Source organism: Lissotriton vulgaris, chromosome 11 (genome assembly GCF_964263255.1).
Source record: "Lissotriton vulgaris chromosome 11, aLisVul1.2, whole genome shotgun sequence".
In the NCBI taxonomy this organism is placed as follows: Eukaryota; Metazoa; Chordata; class Amphibia; order Caudata; family Salamandridae; genus Lissotriton; species Lissotriton vulgaris.
In genome coordinates this window covers 1,018,385,877-1,018,406,311 of record NC_141699.1, presented here as the reverse complement: position 1 = coordinate 1,018,406,311, position 20,435 = coordinate 1,018,385,877, and the positions used below count along the sequence as shown (strand labels likewise).

At 42.1% G+C, this 20,435-nt stretch overlaps 1 protein-coding gene across 1 annotated transcript in view; it reads right to left on the bottom strand.

Moving 5' to 3' along the window:
• LOC147683948 (maltase-glucoamylase-like) overlaps window positions 1–20,435 on the bottom strand; it is a 588,456-nt gene that overhangs the window by 461,045 nt on the left and 106,976 nt on the right. The window contains exon 13 of the mRNA XM_086944339.1: window positions 7,411–7,524. Within this exon, the coding sequence (XP_086800465.1) occupies window positions 7,411–7,524 (114 nt within the window). The remainder of the gene's footprint in view (window positions 1–7,410; window positions 7,525–20,435) is intronic.

Sequence of the window (20,435 nt, the reverse complement as noted above, 5' to 3'; positions counted from 1 at the left end):
CAGGAAGTATAGGAGAATGCTCCCTCAATGTTGTGTAGTGCAGTGATAGGACATAAAATTATTTATGATTCTGCTCAGGAGCATAAGGGACCCATGCTGCTCATCCTTCATTTCTGATGACTGGGTATCACAGCCAGCGTATTCCAGCAGTCTATTTTAATATTGGATCATGAAGGCAAATTGCAGCTATTTAGTGATTTAAAAACAGCTCAATCTTCAAATAGTGAGTAAGCAAAAATTATGATTAAAGCAGTATGGTTTTGAGTCTAGAGAGAATACTATGGGCCAGATGTACGACCCTAAATTGCGGTCGTGAATGGCCAATCATCCCATTAGCGACCGTAATTTAGGGCATGGCTATGTACAAACTTCATTTTGCGAGTCAGTAAAATTTAGTGATACGCAAAATGAGGTTTGCGACTCGCTATTAGGAAGGGGCATGCCAATTGTGTCTCTTCCTAATAGCGACACACATTCCTTCGTAGGAATGTTTTGCAACCACAATTGCAGTCGCAAAACACTCGCAATTTACCATCTATTTCATGTAGTTCGTAAACCCATTTGAAAATGGGAAGGGGTCCCCAGGGGACCCCTTCCCTTTTGTGAATGGGTCAAAAAATATTTTTTAATGGCAGGCAGTTGTCCCAGGGTTAATAAACCGCCTCTGAGTATAGAAAAAATTATCACAGAATAAGGTAAAGTGCATTGAATCCTGAGTTGAAAAACTATCACATGAACAAACTCCCAGATCTTCAATCTTTTTCCATCCCTTCAGTCCGGCAGAAAATGTAATTGATGAAATCTAAATCATACTAAAAGGAAGTGGTAATGCTTGTTTGTAACTAGACAAATGTTTTCGTTCTGAGAAACCAAAATAATGGGTCGAATTTAGGGTTTGTCACTACCAGTACATGTAAAACTTATAGGTACATGTCCTACCTTTTAGTTACACAGTACCCTGCCCTGAGGGATAAGTAGGGACTACATTAGGGATGATTCATGTGTAATCAAAGTGAAGTATAAGGCTTGGCATATAAATGCCAAGTCGAAGCGGCAGTGAACTCTACACACAGCCTTACCCTAGTAGGCCTCAGAAAGGCTACTAGTGTTGGTGGCTTATAAGAAAACGATGTTACTCTTGTCTATACCAATTACAAACATTTTTACGGAAGAAGCCCTTGCACTTAAGCAATGGTCAGCAGTTGTAAAGTATTTAGAGTCCTAAGGCCCACAAAATGATTTAGCAAAACTTGGAGGCATAAAACAAAAAATATTGGGGGATAACCATTCTAAGGATGACAGGTCTAACACATGTTTCCCCCAGCTGATAGTGGGGTGATATCCCGAACCTCAGGGAGTTCTCATAAGTATGGTGGAAGAACAGGGGTAGACCATCAGAATTGGCATGGTATACCCCAGGTCTGTGCTCTATCCTGAAGTCCATACTCTGTAGGGACATGGACCACCTCAACAGTTTTGGATTCTCACCCTGATTTGCATCGGCAACCTGAGGTCAGTTTGAATCAGGAAGTGAGGGCCAAATAGGTATGGCCTCAGCTTTTTCAGTGCCCAGACCACAGCAAAAACTTATCTCTGAATAGTACTCCACTTTTGTTCCCTGGGGAGCAGACACTTGGAGATGAAGGCTACAGGTTGGTCTAGACATTTTTCACCAAGCTGTGATAAAACCACCCCTTTGTCATGTTCTGAGGCATCTGTCTGAATGATAAACACGTGGGAGGAGTCAAAGAACCTGAGCACAGGAGTTAAGGGTGTCACCTGCAGCTTGGCATGACTCTGTCCAAATCATATTTCTCGGCTGCTTCTTGGAAGTCTGCTCTGTCAAGGGGCCAACAATAGTGCCATAACCCTTGAAAAACTTCCTATAGTACCCAGCGAGGCCCAACAAATCTCTAACCTCAGTCTGGGTGTTGGGGAGTAGCCATACAAAGAGGCTTCCTATCTTGGCATGAAGGTGTTTCACCTTCCCCCTGCCCACCAGGTATCCTAAGTACACCAGAGACCCCTGCCCTATCTGGCATTTACTGGCCTTGATAGTTAGGCATGCCTGTTTCACAACCCCGAAGCAGTTCCTGGAGATGATAGAGGTGGTCCTTCCAGTTGCTAATGTGGACAGCTAATTTGACCTGATGAGCACCTGAGAGGGCCTCCATGACAGCAAGAACCTGAGTCACCAGTCTCTGGAAGGGGGCAGTAACATTTTAATCCCAAAGGGCATCTCTCTAAACTGACAGTGGCCTCTGAAGCGGGGAAGGCTGACCTTTCCCTGGCACCTTCTGTTAGGGCGATCTGCCAGTATCCTGATGTACAATTTATTCTTAACAGGGGTGTTGCCCCCTGTGTCCACATCAAGGGTACCCAAATGGGTAGTCCCAAGAATAAGGAAGAATAGAGAAGAGTGCTTTCCCAATACTTCTTGACACTCCTTCTGCTGTTCAGGAGTTAAGCTGGGGGAAAGGATTACTTCCCCCCACAGACCCATCTTTTTCCTGAATGTCCAAGAGGTCAGGGAGAGGTTCACTCTCACAAAGTGCAGCTTGAGGTGTTTATTATGGAGCAGTCTGTGGAGTGGCCCAGGGGTCTTGAGTATGCCTGGATGAAGCTCAAGGAGTTTCACTCCAGAATTCTGCTGAATTATTGAAAAACTCTACTAAATTCCATGGATTTCCGCAAGCCAAGTATTTCTAGGCCAGCCATCCACATAACGGTATTGCTGTCACATCTCAGCCACAACCATGTCTGCACCAATGTGAGTTTAAATGTGTGTTGACTGAAGAAAATCCAGATGTGTGACTGTGGCTCTACAGCTGTCCCTTCAAATAAACACATTATCACATTGACTGGAAATCAGTCCATCACAGCTCCTTACCTCCTCATTCAGCAGACATCAGATTCAGGTGGCGACAGTGCAGCTCTGGGGAATACCCATGTACATTTAGAGTAGACATCCAAATCATATCTGATTTTCATGCTAAGGCACAGGGGGGTCCACAAACCCCTCCACCTCCAAGAAGCTCTCTTGATTACTGACCCCATACAGAAGAGTCAGTTCAGGCAAACCATGAGCCACGTAAAGTTCCGTCATTCCGCTCACCTTGCCACCTCTGCCATTACTTGACCTGGCAGCACCTGTGAGTCTCAATGAGCTGGTCCATACTAGATCAATAAGCCTTAGCTACACCCATGGGGCTTTCAGATCGCAGTGACATGAAATGACCCAAAGCTACTGCTCTGGTGCTCGGGGTCCAGGACAGCAACCCTCTCCTGCTGAGTGGACATGAGCATCAGACCACTGAAGCCCTCCAGCGTAGCATCCACTCAATTCCCGCCACTTGGCTACATCTTAGATCAAATTGCCGACTTGAGGGCAGAGATGCAAATGGAAGGCCTCATTAAGTCACACAACACCAGACCCCTCCACGGTGGGAATCAACGAGGTGCAGGGCGGCTCCCATGCCGCTCCAGCTCCACTTGTGGTGACATAACAGAAAAATATAAAAGTGTTAATTGGATGAAACCAGGAAAGGTGTTTTATGACAGCACCACCTAGTTAAGGTTTTGATTAGTTAAATTGCTTGAGCTGATGAGAAAAGGAATGAATAGTCTAATCTTTCAGGAAAAAGGCTACCCATATCACTATGAGGTCGCAGTTCTACAGTGGTATTATCTGCTGATAACTTGATCTCACAGCCCTAGGGACCAACCAAGCAAGTTGCCAACAAGTCAACAGCAGGCCAACAGCAGGCCAACAATGAATCATCTGCACTGGGGTCGAGGGTTTCTCCTATCCTTAACGGCTTTGGCTTCTGAGGGTGGAGGTAGCAGATTTAGTTAGACCAGGGAGAGGAGGTAAGTAGGCAACTATTGTTGCTGTTCTGCTGGTTTGTATCCCCCACAGCCTGGGCTGTATCACCAGGAGCACTGCTGACACCCGTTCCCGGAACCTGATACTTTATCACAATACTTGTATTGGCTTGTGGGACAGCTCTAGAATCCATGGCCACTAGACCGTCGACTACGTACCCAAGTGAAAATTGGACCTTCACCTTATTGTGAACCTCCTAAGGGGAAATTAGTCTTTCAGCGTCCACTATGTCACTCCATCTAACAGAATGGCAATGATAGACTTCCCAAAAAATGCATAACTTTATTGATGAGTGATTCACTAATGCCCCCTAACTCCCTTCTAACAACCCTGTACTACCTAGCTAAAAACCCATGCTGGAAATCCATGCGGCGACAGATGGGGCAACCATGGGGTGTAGATGGAGAATAGTTCCCCTTGGCACCTGCTAAGTGTGGAACATAGAGTGAGGATCCCCATTGAAGGGAGACACATTTGTTCCCTCTTTTTGTGACGCACCAATACAGTGCCAATGGAGCTTAGCTTCTTTTCTTCCTTCTCCTCAAATATCTCAACCACCCTCATCAAACTCACTATCTGGTTCTCTCAACTCCCCTCTTACTCTCATCAAACATTGAAGCATTAAATAACATTCTTGTGTGGCGGCTCTAGGAACATCAGTATTAGACCCTTCATTTTCATCAACATCAGTGCAGAGGATTGAGAACACATTTTAGCACTCAATTGGATCTTTATTACATACTGCCAGTAGTTTCTCAGGCTCACACAACACAGGGGGTTTCAAATGGTTTCCCCCAGGAAGTACCCTCATACCCCTATGAGATTATTAAAACATCTGAGGTATACACTTTCCTGCATCATTTGGGGAGGAATCAGTATCATTTACGTAATAGCACCTCATGGTCTCTGGGGGGGGGGGGGTGTCTGATGGGGCCTTGAGATCCCCTCCTCGTAGAAGCTAGCAGAGATACTGACAATTTACAAGAAGGGAGATTGGAGCGATCCCAGTGAACTATAACCCCATTAGTCTAATTGACTCTATTAATAAAAAAATGAAAGCAATTTTTGACTCACCTGCAGGAGTGAATTACAGAGAAGGGAATCTAACGCTCAGGTCGATTTTAGAGCAAAAGTTAGTACAGTAGACCAGATCTTCCAGGTTACTTACATATACTGGTGTGAGGTACTATTTAATGGGGGAAAGCTGTATGTTGCTTTAGTTGACTTACGCACAGGGTTTGATCCGGTCCCACAAGGGAAATTGTGGAGAGTACTAGAAAACATGGGTATCCCTCCTTTTATGACTATCGGCAGCTGACTGAACCTTTTAGGGTAGTTCAGGTAGTCAAACAGGGTTGTGTTTTTGCCCCCACATTCTTCTCCCTGTATTTAAATGGGGTGATTGATCACCTCAGTGAGGATGGGTGTGAAGCACCCAAATTTGGTGGGAGGGAAGGGTCCTGGCCCTTCTCTTCGCCGATGATACCCTATTGATTTCAAAGTCTCCCCGGGAGCTGAAATTGCTTTTATATCTATTTTTTTCCTTTTATGTTAATCGGGCCTAGAGCTTCATGGTGCTGGGACCCAATGTATGTTTTTCTCTAAAAACAGGGTGATCTGTTGTAACAGGCAGATACTGGTGAAAAATGAATGCATTGATTGGGTGTCTGCATTTGACTATCTAGATATCACAATGCCCACCAACGTGAGCTGGGCCCTCCAGATAAAAAAGTCTCATATGGTGCTCACCCAGCAGACTGCAACCATAGCAAAGGTCCATCAAAAGACCTTCTGCCGAAGGGTTGCCCTTGCGATATACAATGTTAAGGCTATCGGATCTGTTTTGGATGGCTCCGAATAGTGGGGCTCCTCTAATGCAAAATGACTTGATATGGTGGAACACAGTTTTCTGAGGGCCATATTATCACGTCCCATGAATACTCCCCTTACACCCTTATATTTGAATTCTGCCCTGTGGGTGATGTCACATAAAATCAAATGCAGATTGTTAATTGTTGAATACCGGCTGTGGACCACCACTGAATTGGAATCCTATTGTGATGATGCAAGATATTATACGGCCATACCAGGCGTAGAGAAGATCCCATGGTTTTGCAGTATAAAATAACTTTTGAATTAGTTGGGTCTTGGCATTTATTTGTCCTCTCCCGAGTTACTATGCACACTTTCCTGAGACAAGATTAAAAATATGTATTGAGAGGCTGTAATGTGGTTACTGTGATAAAGAGAAATGGCAGTCTCACAATGTATTCTATTGATTTGAAAGCTTGTATGTGTTATAAGGTAATCATTGACAACATTGCACCAACTCTAGCTTGTAAATGATACCTTTATTTTAGATATGGCACCCTCCTGGATAATGCCTTTAGTGTCAAATGGAATGATGAGAGGGCAGGAGATGACCACTGCACAGCAGACACTGGGGATAATGAAATGCTGGAACACATTGTTTTTCTGCCCTCAGCACTGTAGGCTTCGGGCCAAGTGGAGTGTGCCCCTCTTTAAGAACCTAGGCACCATAAGTCATTTAGTTGCCTTTAGAATTCTGAGAAGAAGTACAGGTAGACTTTGTTGTATTTGGTTTTGCAACATTTCTTACTGCATTCTGCATTAGGCATACCTAGTGCCAATCGATGTGGGATAGTTATGACTCCATTCCGCTTATTGTATCTACTGATGGGGCACTGGCTTTGTATTTGTAACCCCAAACCAAACTTGGACCTATTGCTTTCATATGTCATGTGAAGATCGTTTTAGCAAGCCAGTAATTCATGGATTGCTGATTTTAGCTTGTAGGAAGTGTTGCTTCTTTTTACCTTTAATATTTATGTTTTTATCAATCAGTAGGTTTTGCTTTCTATATTTCCCTCTCTTTCAACAGCTAGTTTGTTGGTATGTATGTATTTTGTTTCTCGTTTTCATTATTTGTGTGCTTTAGGGATCTTTGCGATTAAAATAAAGTATTTGTGTGGTATGGCTAAAGTATTGTCCAAAGGAAGAGAAGAAACAACATGAAGGGGGAATGGACTGATTTAAAAATGAATGACTAAGGAGTAGGGACTAGTCAATATGGGATGTGAAAGAATAGATGATAAATGGCTAGAGCAACAGGGCTACTGTTGTTGAAATGGGTACAAACCATTTTTGCCAGAAGAAAAAATGGCAAATATCCCTTATGCATGATCTCCTTGAACAAATAACCACTATAAAGGTTTCAGTTGACAAATTTGGTCCACAGTAGCGGCGCATGCATGCAAATAAAATCTACTTGAGATCTTTTCCACAATTCTACACTTAAAGTACTCTTTCTTAAAACCAAATTCGCATTGGTCTAGCAACTTGGTTTTTATCCTGGTTAGGGTATTATTGCTCACTATTGATATTTAGTACTCGCTCGTCAATAACTCTCTAACACCATTAATATATACTAAAAAGAACATACATTTTTCAATTCTATTTGATATGTAACATTTATTTTAAAATCAATAAATGAAATTACTTACTATCCATATGCCATCATATTTTACAATTTCGTGAAATCCTACACACTCATCCACCCACCACTTTGTACATTCTTCATTTGTATAGTCCGGAAATACAGTTTCTCCAGGCCACACCTATAAAAATAGGAAATATATATTTATAGGTTCTTTGGTTCAGAATACAAAAACAAAAAAGAAATTCAGCATTTTAATGGAGTTTTCTTTTTAATATGATATTTTCAGTTGCTAATGCACACACCTGGATTCAGCGCCTCGTGGTTGACAAGCAGCGCACATGGGGCCCAATTCACAGAACTAACTTAAGACAAAATCCTAAACTTACTACCATTTACTCATTTTGGTAATCACAGAAGGCACTTACTCATTTTGGTATTTACAGAAGGCACTTTTTCATCAATCAGTAAGTGCCTTTTGTGAATACCAAAATGAGTAAGTGTACTTACTTAATTTGGTATTCACAGAAGGCACTTATTCATCAATCAGTAAGTGCCTTCTGTGAATACCAAAATGAGTAAGTGCCTTCTGTGAATACCAAAATGAGTAAATGGTAGTAAGTTTAGTGTTTTGTCTTCAGTCAGTTCTGTGAATCGGGCCCTACTAATCCATTTTACATAACATTACATTACACACATGTTGCATTTCCATCTTTATTTCATTTATACTATGTCTTAAGATTTCTGTTAGCATTTTCTTTTTTGCGCAGAACAAGAGTCTGATTAATTTTAGGTACACACAGTTTATGTAAATACAAAATAGACTTTCACACATCAGGAGAAGAAAACCAGCAGATTTTAAACAAATATTCTTTTAGGGAAACTGAGAAACTTTTGAGATGGGGATTTTCTGATAATTGGAGATTGATTATTTGTCTCTCTATTATATGATAAATATTGCGATATGCACATTTCATTCCTTTTCCCATTTGATTGTAGAGAACAGTTTATTTTCACCAGTTACCTCATCGTTTTCTAATCTTTGAGAACTCTTGTAAACAATTATAAGAAGAAAAATGAATGGACTGATTCACAAAGGTACTTGCACTTTTTTTTAAAGTTTACACTTGTATGTAGTAGCTTTACTACTATTTTGACATTTACAAACTAGAGGCTTGATTCACAAATATAAACTGAGACTCCAGTCTAACTTTACGACTTTCAGTAAAACGAGTCTGATTAATTTTAGGTACACACAGTCTATGTAAATACAAAATATACTTTCACACATCAGGAGAAGAAAACCAGCAGATTTTAAACAAATATTCTTTTAGGGAAACAGAGAAACTTTTGAGATGGGGATTTTCTGATAATTGGAGATTGATTATGTGTCTCCCTATTATAGGATAAATATTGAGATATGCACATTTCATTCCTGTACACATTTGATTTTAGAGAATAATTTATTTTCACCAGTTACCTCATTGTTTTCTAATCTTTGAGAACTCTTGTAAACAATTATAAGAAGAAAAATGAATGGACTGATTCACAAAGGTACTTGCACTTTTTTAAGTTTACACTTGTATGTAGTAGCTTTACTACTATTTTGACATTTACAAACTAGAGGCTTGATTCACAAGACTCAAGTCTAACTTTACGACTTTCGGTATTCACAAAGGGAATTTACAAGTAAAAAAGTTAGACTTTGTGTCAGTTTAACTTAAGTTTTAGTCTCAGTTAGACTTAAGACTAAAACTTAAGTTAAACTGAGATAAAAGTCTAACTTTACAGCTCGTAAATGCCGTTTGTGAATACCATAAATTTAGACTTTTGTCTCAGTTTACCATTGTGAATCGGGCCCTATGAGTGTTATTTCACTACTAGAAATTTTATGAGTGAAATTTACTACTACTAATACCAAAACAGTAGTAAAGATATTACAAGTGTAAACTTACTCTAAAGTGTAAATATACCTTTGTGAATCAGGCTTGAAGTGTTTACCACACAGGGAATAGTATAGTGATAGGAAACCACGCTGTAGAAAACTCCTGGATTTTTATCTAACTTTACGAAGGGTACCATTGGACCTGGCCCTCTCTGCAGAACCAGCCCACACTTTTTGCCTTCACCCCTCCTGCTTTCTAAATTTAGTTTTTTGTTGGCATTAGGACTCTGTACACTTTACTACAGCTAGTCGGTACTAACATCCTTGTGCTTGCTCCCTATAACATGGTACAATTGATTAAGACCTAGTAAATGATACCACTCATAGCCAGGGTATGTAAATTATGGTACCATTGGGCCTGCAGCACACACTGTGCCATCCACTTAAGTAGCACTTGAAAACTTGTCTCAGGCTTGCCATTTCAGCCTGTAGTGTATTTTTAAACTGCTAACTTGACCTGGCAAAATAAACCTCTTGCCAGGCCTAAACCTTCCTTTTCAGTTTATTTATGTCAACCTTTGGTAGGCCCAAAAACGCCCATAGGGCATTGGGGCATTCTATTTAAAAAGTAGAAACTGTATTCCAAGCTTTACATTTCCAGGTAATGAATTACTCCTACATTTGTTTTTCACTACTGTAGAGCCTATCTATCCAATTGGATAACATTGGGTTAAAATTATAATTAATGAGTGATAGTTTTCGATTGGGAACAGGTAGGAATGACATGTTTGGACTCAAATTAAATGTAATTTAATATGCTATTTTATGGTAAAATTGGATTTTAAGTCACAATTCTGAAAAGGCCACTTTTACAAAGTTGGCCTACACATTTATTATGCTTAATTATCCATATCTAAACTTAATTCATTCACTCTAATTCTTTTAATGTCTTGCAAATGTGCAAATATTAATTCCTTTACAACCACTCTAGTCTCAAGTTAATTTCAGATAAAGTAAAAACATTTACTATAAAAGGTACAGTTCAAAATGATTAATAGAACAATAGTTAATTTAAATTTTAAATATAGATTAAATTCTTGTAATTAACAAAATTGTTATTAAGAATAATATTTAGTGTTTTTTAATATAGAAAATGACAGCAAAGTGTCATATTGTATAATAAAAGCAGGTCAACAAAAAGGATGTTCTTCATTTGCTGATTCAAATCAAATCAAATAAATTTTATTCAGTTTCACATAGATAAAACCATAAAAGTTGCATAAAATCCATAATACATTAAAACATGAGTTCATTAAAAAGCACAGTTTATAAAATATGAAGTGAACCCGTTGCACAACCTCCCAATTTAATCTATAACAATGAAATGCATAGTACCATAAAAGCATCCCACTTGGGTTGCTTTTTCCTTCTAAGGTGAGCTTGCCCATCCTCAATCACTAAGAACTGGGTGATTCATCAACCAAATGGCTAAATATCCAGGCAGGCCCTGGTTTTCACAATGGATTTTAGATAGCCCACAATGAAAAATATACAATCCTCCTTCAACAGTTAAAGATACAGGAGGGCAGGGCGAGCCTGGGTAAAACTCATCCTCTTTAAAATGGGGACTAAAAATACCTTTGAGGGATCGGAAAAAATTTACATAAATGCGTAAAATTTTGCAGATCCTGTGAAGACTGTCCGTCGCAGCCACAGGGTGCTAATACCTGACCTCTTCTGCACCCTTTGGGCCTAGACAGCAGGAGGTGAAAGAGATTCAGGCAAAACCTAGTCAGTAAAAACCGCTCATATGTGGATGAAGACCCCAAGAGATAAGGCTCGATACAGGGAGTTGTTTTGAGTGTTAAAAAGATGCAAACACTCGATTTCCGAAGTTCCCGCTCATCCCTGTCCAGTTTCCTTAGGGTGAGAAAGGATTCCCTGATTAATACCAAATCCTTCTTTACAATGGTTTCACCTTAAAATATAAATCAGCACACCCTACCCCTTCAATGCTTCTTTTTAAAGTAATTAAGCCAAGGAATTCAGGATACATTATCAAGGGACATACACGCTCTTAAAATCAGATGATTAAGAGTTAATGCCTGATTCAACAAACACTTCAGTCAAACCAAAAGTGGGCGTAAAGCCAGGGTGTCACTAGGAAAGGGGACCCCCAGTTCCTCATGGGCTGCCAAGTTCGACAGACCACGCGGAACACAAAACAGCCACTTCAAAAAATTATTCTCAGTTACCTGAAGGGAATCAACCGCATTATGCCCCCATATTTCACTTCCATAACTAGCTATAGCCACACTTTTCGCTTGGTACACTTTCATCAAAGATACGATTGGTCTCCTCCCTTCTTTAGAGGCAAAATTGAAAATAGCTGCTTTAAGCTGGGTCAAATACCCACTTTTCCTAGAAATTAGTGGCCCCCATTTTATTTGGTACAAAAGGGGGTGGTGATGGACGGAGCATCTGAATCAATCAAACACTCACACCCCTTCAAAAGATCTGGGTTTAATCCATCACCGTTCTTTAGCCCACTCTGCCACCCCAGTTCAGACATGGCTATATGCAAATCAGTCTGACTCTGTGCCTCATGGGAACAGTCCAGCCCGAACTGCCAAGCCATGTCTTCCCTGGACCGGAAACAAGCTTCCGAGGACCGGTTTCTGGCATTCCAGCCGTCTTCAGCCCGGCTTGCTTGAATCCAGTGGCAAAGGGAGCAAGGGACTCACGTCTGAGCATGCCCTGCCACACTTATGGTGGCCAAAAGCGGTACAAAAGGGGGTGGTGATGGACGGAGCATATGAATCAATCAAACACTCACACCCAGTCAAAAGATCTGGGTTTAATCCATCACCGTTCTTTAGCCCACTCTGCCACCCCAGTTCAGATATGGCTATATGCAAATCAGTCTGACCCTGTGCCTCATGGGAACAGTCCAGCCCGAACTGCCAAGCCATGTCTTCCCTGGACCGGAAACAAGCTTCCGAGGACCGGTTTCTGGCATTCCAGCCGTCTTCAGCCCGGCTTGCTTGAATCCAGTGGCAAAGTGAGCAAGGCACTCACGTCTGAGCATACCCTGCCACACTTATGGCGGTCAAAAGCGGTACAAAAGGGGGTGGTGATGGACGGAGCATCTGAATCAATCAAACACTCACACCCAGTCAAAAGATCTGGGTTTAATCCATCACCGTTCTTTAGCCCACTCTGCCACCCCAGTTCCCGGACTGAGAGGCAGTTTGGTGCTTGGGCGGATATGGCCCAGTTGCAGTGGTAGTGATAATTATCACAAACTTGATTAGTATCACGTATCTGGATTATACTCTGTTAGATTATTTATCGGAATACTAAGGAGGATATATACCCAAGACCTTGAATAAGGCTTTCTACTGTGATAACAATATTTGACGTCTGACTATCATATTCTTTAACCCAATCCCGCGAAGAATTGTTTAAATTGATAATTGAAGGGAGAGAAATACTCATTCAGTTACGTTAATTCAGACACTTAAATCAGAATAAAATTGTTGTTTGGAAGGATCCAATATACACCTGTGGAAATCACTGTACATGGTGCCCACAATTACATACGCCCTGAAGAAGTTCTGGTGTTCAGAACGAAAAGCGTTGGCTGATTATTCTTTTGACAAATTGGTATATGAAAATAAACACGAACTGAGCAAATATCAAGACTCCTTAATTGGATGAGGACTCTGAAAAACTGGAATTGACTGTATTGTATTGGAGTGGTGCCCTAAAACTTGATGATAATCATTTTGGACTCGTGCTTCACGTGTGGTGCCCTTGGACAGAGGGTATCGGTTTTGCAAGTGGCACACTGAATATATTTGTGAATTAATTACTATCTTTGGTTGATACGAGATTGGTGTTATATTTTGGTGCTTATATCCACTGTCTGTTCTCTAGTCTCAGGTTATTAAAATTACCTTATTTTAGTTATATGGCCCCATTATGGGATTCACCTGGAGCTCCGTCCTGGACAAAGGATGCTTTGGCTCTTCCGCAAAAAAAAGTGGACTCTTTGCAGAGATGGAAGGATTTGTTTCAGGAGGGTAAATTGGCGACTTGGGGACAATGTCAGCAACTGTGGGGACAGGTTTTTTCAAGATATAAATATCTTCAGATTCAGAGTTGGGCAAACGATTCAGGAAATATAATTGGGAGACAAAATGACTGAGTTAAAACTTGGTTCGGAGGGGGGCTTCAAGAAAGAGGTGGCCATGTGGTATTGGATGATATTGGAATTGGAAGATGGCCCTTTCCTGCTTCCGGAGGTTCTGTGGAAAGAATGCTTGCCGAAGATCGCGACAGAGAACCAATGGCAAGTAACAATGGCTATGCTTTACAGTATTATTAAACCTGCAAATTTAAGGCAAAATCTTTTGTTTACGATTCATAGGGCATATTGGTCCCCTCGCAGACTGTCAAAATTCAAAGTTGGTGGCGTAGTGGGGTGCCCGAAATGCAAGACCCCCAACGTGGATGACTTACACATGTTTGTCTTTTGCCCAAATATAAGACAATTCTGGCTGGATGTAAGTAATTGTCTGTTCCAAGTCCTGAATCTGCGAATTGAGGTAACGGGGAGATTTGATTTAGAGGAAAAATGCATGAATGATAATGTGAAACTTATTTTTTACGCTATTTTATTAGCTCGTAGAGAGGTATGCAAGTTGTGGGTCTCACCACTTAGCCCTAAAATAATGGACTGGATATTGGCCATGAGGTATACGGCTAAGCTTGACATTGCAGATCACACTAAGAGAAAACGAGGATTTTGGGTACCCTTTCTTTTATGTTTTGGCTAAAACATACCAGGGGAGGAGGAGATAAAATACCAATCCAGATGTTGTCCGATGATTAATCCTCCGCCTATCTCGCTGGTAGTTATTATGTGTTATTCTAGGTCGAATACAGAGGAGAAGGTGGACACACTTGTTGAGTCAGATGGCCAAGAAGGACCGGTCGTTCGGAGGCCAGACTCAAAAATAGGTGAGGTTTATGCCTCCTCTCTCTAACCAGCTTATGAGATAAAAAGCCCAGTGGTGGACTAGTTAGAAGAAACGGGTGGCAAGTCGGCGAATGAGGACAAAAAAAAAAACAGGATGATGGACAGAGTGCTGAAACGTTTCAACTAAAAGTTTCACAAGTCTTTCAATCATCTTGTTGTGTTTATCATGATACAGTAAACATTATACAAGGAAGAAAGCCGAGTTAACAAATTATGTTTCCTTGTATGAATTTGGGAAGCCCAATGGCCACTGCATTTCACTAGAACTTTAAAAAACCACATTTCTTGGCAGTTAGAGTTTCATTCAGAGTGTGTTTTTTCTTATCATGAAATAATTGAAATCCTTCTCTTTTGTTTCATAAGTTGCTTGTGAACTGCTTTTAAGATACTAAAATGCCTCTTTCCAAATTGTATACTTTTAAGAAAGGGAATAAACATGTTTAGGTAGCTCCACATTCCTCCTCATATCAAGTAAAAGTTGTTTTTTGTCCTTGACATGGTCGACGCTCTAGTGTTCGGCCGATTGGGGGCCCGGACACCATAAAAGAGCGACTGTCGCCTCGCTCTTTACTTATTAATGAACCCCTCTCCTCGTCCGAGCAGCGGGCGCGCCGATGGCGTGCCAGAGGCCTGCCCGTCTGGGCCCGTCCGGGCCTGGACCGGGACCAGGGCCACCCCCCCTGGCCCCGGGCTCATTGATACCCACATCACCCCTATCTGCTATTCCTCATCTCAGCTGCGAGAACTTAATACTCCTACCACTAATCCGCGCTGCCAGAATCTGCCACCCCCTAGCTGCCTTGTGTCCGCCCCTGCCCCCCATCCTGGTTGTAAATACACTCTCCCCAGCCCTATTCCGTCTGCTTCTAGCATCTGCTCCATACCCAAGCTGAACTTTCGTTTGGCCCTTCTCAACGCCCGCTCCCTCCGAAACACAGCTTAGAAATTAGAGATTTGATCGGGAGTCAGTAGCTGGACATCCTGTTCATAACTGAAACTTGGGGAGACGCGGCTTCCGGCCCGGATTTCTGCGCAGCCACTCCATAGGGTTACTGCGTGGTAAGGCAGGACAGAAGTACGGGGAGAGGTGGTGGCTGAGCCATTATTTATAAAACAGATTTTTCAAACTAAAATCGAATCCATTCTCAGACTGAATTGTGAAGCCTGTACATTTTCCATCACACTGAACCACAACCAAGTCTTCAAGGGAATTCTTATTTACCGCCCCCCTGGCCCACACATCAGCTTTCTGTCAACTCTTTATGATCTTACGGAACGCTCTTTGGGCCATTCGGACTACACCATTTTGGGGGACTTCAATTTCCATCTGGAAGTCCTAGGGGATAAAGACACCACCCAACTGATTTCCGATCTTCATGCAGTAGGATTACAGCAGCTGGTTGAAGCCCCCACCCATCAGGCAGGACATACACTTGATGGCCTCTTTACCAACAACCCTAGCATCACACTGACTACAGTTCTTCCTGTAGTATGGTCAGACCACTCGGCAATCATCTTTACTATTCTGGCCCATAACCCTAATCCCCCGCAACACACACCCCGCACCCCCATCACCACCAGAGCCTGGAAAAACGTAGACTTCCCGCTCTTGTCCAATATTCTGGCTGAATCCTCCTATGAGCCATCGCTGAACCCCATGCTATTGTCCAGTAGATAACAGGACTGGATTCTGGACCCCATTAATAAAGTAGCCCCTGCTAAATCCATTATATCCAACCGGGCTTAGCCATCCGCCCAATGGTTCACTGAGGACCTTCGGCTACAACGCCAGTACTGCAGGAATTTAGAAAGGCGCTGGCGCAAGCATTATAGCATCTCAGATAAACAAACGTATAAAGATGCGCTTGCGTTATACAAAAAGGCCATTATTAAGCATAAAAGCGCTTTTTTTCGTGATCAGATTGAGTCTGCCCAGAACTCGGCCAGAAGGCTTTTTCAAGTCGTCGAGTCTCTCTCGAATCCCCCGACAGGGCCTCCAAATGAACCATCTCAAGACCTTTGCAACGCCTTCGCTACTTTTTTCTTCACCAAGGTCATGAACATTTATTCATCTTTCTCCCCCCCTATGGGTTCAGATTCTGCTGAACCTCTTCCTCAGTCCTCCCTACCCACCCCCACTTTTCCTAATTTCCATTTGGTCACAACAGACCAGATTAGCATGCTAATCAACTCCATTAAATCTGGATCTCCTCTTGATCCATGTCCCACTTCTACACTGAGTACCTTCTCTGAGGTCATCACTCCTCCGTTCACTGACCTGTGCAACGCTATCTTTCAAACAGGTACATATCCTGAAATCTGGAAAAAAGCGGTCATCAAGCCCTAGCTAAAAATGCCTTCCCGGGACCCCACTGACTCAGTCAATTATAGACCTATCGCCTGCCTTCCATTCCCGGCCAAAATATTCGAAGCCATCATGAACAAACAGCTGGCGGGCTTCATCGATTGCTACCAGCTTCTAGATGACACCCAGTTCGGCTTCAGGAAGGGCCATGGCACAGAGACGGCTTTGATAAAGGCCTCGGATGAGATCAGGACTATATTGGACCAGGGTGGGGCAGCGGTCCTAGTACTTCTAGATCTATCCGCTGCTTTTGACACAGTTGATCATTCCATCCTGATCGACCGTGTCACATCCCTTGGGGTGACCCATCTTGCCAGGGACCTCATTGCCTCGTTTCTGGCTAATCGCACCCAGGCAGTAAAACTAGGCACTTTTTACTTGCCAATCTTTAACCTTCCGTGTGGGGTGCCGCAGGGCTCCTCGCTAAGCCCCACATTATTTAATATATATGTGGCATGTCTGGCGAGAGTCATTAAAGCACAGGGTCTCCGCTTAACCACCTATGCGGATGACACCCAACTGGTGTTGGCGATACACAAAGATGGACCAGCTGTGGCCGCAAGATTTCAGGAAGGAATGAGGACCATCAGCTCATGGATGTCAAGCAAATGCTTGAAGTTAAACTCGGACAAAACCGAGGTAATGACCTTTGGCAACCTTGCTCCGGAATGGTCTTCCATCTGGTGGCCCAATGAAATGGGACCACCCCCGACTCCGGTTGCCAAGGTCAGAAACCTCGGTGTCATGTTCGATGAGAAGCTGCTGTTTAAACACCACGTGAATGCGGTGGTCTCTTCATCTTTCTTTATGCTAAGGAAGATCAGAAAACTTCTGCCATAGCTTCCTCCAGGAGCAGGGAAAACCTTGATTACCACTCTCGTTTTCTCAAAAATGGATTATGGTAATGTCCTCTTTCTTGGCACACAAGAACAGATCTTATCTAAACTACAATCGGTGCAAAATGCAGCGGCCAGAATTTTGCTTGACATCCCTAGCCGCCGCCCCACTTCCAAGGCCATTCGCCATTTGCATTGGTTAAGAGTTAAGAGTTGCATAAAGTTCAAGGCACTTTGCATTGCCTACAAGGCCATCCATGACTCGGGACCAAGGTTCCTCAAAGATCCTTTTCGGATCTATGCTCCGCAAAGATCTCTTCGCGTGCTGGCTCCTACCTTTTGTCTGTCCCACGCACCAGAACCACCAGCTGGGGAGACAGACGCTTCTTGGTAGCCACCCCTAGACTGTGGAACTCTCTTCCTCTGCCCATTAAAACCAGTCCCACCCTCACCATCTTCCGCAAACTCTTGAAAACGTGGTTATTCAATCAATGATTCATATGGTAGTTTTCCGTCTCAGGAAGTCCGATATGCGCCGAGACACCCTCGGGTAGTTGCGCGCAATAAAAATCTCAAAAACAAACAAGACAAACACTTATCAAGAACTGCTTCAGTGTAATCGTCAAATTTCCATTATTCTGAGTGACTGCATGCTTTCCTCTAGTGTCTGGTTTCAGTAACCAGCATACATTGGAAAGACATCCGTTAGAAAAGCCTCCTTTAATTATTTCAGAATCGAAATGACCACAGTTTATGACTTTCCCAGAAGTATGTCCCAACTCCTCAAGCAGCGTTTCAGGCACTAGGTCTCTCTCTCTCTCTTGCCAGATATTTTAGATTCTAATCTTCTTTAGCCAGCAGGACCCTTTTGGAGTTGAGTCCTTCTGTTTTTGTGTACTAGAAACACATACATGGGAGGCCAACAACTTGATAATTGGAAAGAGAGCAGTTCCTGTCTCTGGATGCCAGTAGGATTCAGGAGGTGTTGAGTCCTTGTGTAAGTTTTCTTTTTCTAGCAGAAGGTAGAAGTTAGGAATCTTCTTCGAGCAGAACCTTCTTCTTTCCATGGAGTGTTCTGAGGTCAAGTAGCGTTTTGAGGTAGGGGTGAAAGAAGCACAAGGTTTCTCCTGTGCATTAGCAGGTGCAGGTGATTGAATAAACTCTACCACACAATCCTGATTATTTTATCTAAATCCCCTCACCTCCTTAAGCCATACTTACGTTTTGCCTTACTGTATAAATTGCCCAGGTTTCTATGTATCAACGTATCAGAGCATAGAAGCAACCTGCCTGGACTATTTTCAACTTTAAGGTGCCTCCCCTATCTGATAGGATCATAACTGGCTCTTCCTCCTACTGTGGCTGGAGCCTGACTGCCTAGGAGAGTCCTAAAAATGAACAGCATAAACTTTCCTTTTAATTTCCAATTGATAGAGGTAGTGCTAAAGCTGTCCTGTGTTTTCCCAACAGCACGTGTCCACAACCAGATAGCTACTGCCAACAGCGTTTGGTTTACAACTTCTTTTAAACTCCTTTGCTGCTTTTATGAAATCCTTGGATATAAGTGTTAATTTTTCAAAATCCCATACAATGATAACTGGCTCCAAACCTAAAAGAGTTACAACCCTCCAGTGTGAAGGTAATGTGATCACTAGGGTCACCACTTTCCCTTACCTAGGAGTTTTATTCGATGATCAAGGTACATGGATCCTGCAATTACATGCAAAGAGAAATGTATTGGCCAGATCTACATCTGCAGTTTTAGGCTTTGCACGTAGGTTAGGGGCCAAACCAATGCAAGATTTGCTAAAAATATATGAAGCAAAATGTATCTCTATTGCAACCTATGGTGCGGATATATGGGGTTTTAGAGAGGCAAGGGAAATCCAGGTAGCTGAAAATAAATTTTTAAGAAATTTGTTATCAGTCCCACAATCCACGTCAACGTATATAATCCATCAAGAGACTGGGACTGGTTTTGTGGAGGATTTAATTGTAATAGCACCCCTTTTCAAATGGATTTCAATCTGGTTAAACGCCAAACTAGAATTGAATTGTTAAGTTATGATTGATTGTTTGGCTCTAGATCAAGCGAGTCATAGTCCCTTATTTGAGTCATTTCCAAAGGCTGGCAACAAAACTGGGACGGCCAGAGCTATTTAATTCGCCAGATAATGTAGTAAAGGGTGATATGCAATGGGAAAAGAAATCTTATCTATATATTGCTTCTATGGAAAGAGAAGAAAGGAAGTTGGTAAAACCAACTGTACCCGCTCATCAGCTGCTAAAAACATCTTGTGCAATGGAACCCCACTAGATTGTAGTATCTAATCCTAACCACCGTTTTCTCCTGGTAAGATTGTGGCTGAATCAGCTACATTTTCTTCTTGCTGTCCCTCCGGGCTGGAGAAGGGTGGAGGACCTGGGTGTATGTTCATGCGATAACTGTTCCGCCCAGGACACATTGCACTTTATTTTCTTTTGTGAGCACTTTTTGCATATTCGGAAGTGTTTTATCCTCCCAATTTTAAAGGAAAAAGGTTTTTTACAAGTAAAACCAGCACTTTAGTATTTACAGCTGCTATCCAATGTCTGGGAGATTTTTAGTATAGCAAGTTTTCTTACTGCTGCAGTTAGAATAAGGAGGAAAAAATTAGAGTGATTTTTATGATCTAGCTTATACTATTTTTTTTTTAACAAATTGAGGTTCTTTTTTATAATGTCACATTTTACATTGTTTTGTCCCCGATCATCCAATATTTACAATTAATGAAATATTTTTGCTGCTAATTAGTCTTGTATCAATTAAAATTTCATGTACAGAATGCTTTTATGGTTTTGATTAACCTAAAAAGGACTTTTGACTGACTGACAGATAGCTACTCAATGCTAAGTGGTCAGTATTTAACACTCATTAGCCTTTCTTGGGCCAGGAGGCGATTCATTGTCCTCTTAGACAAAG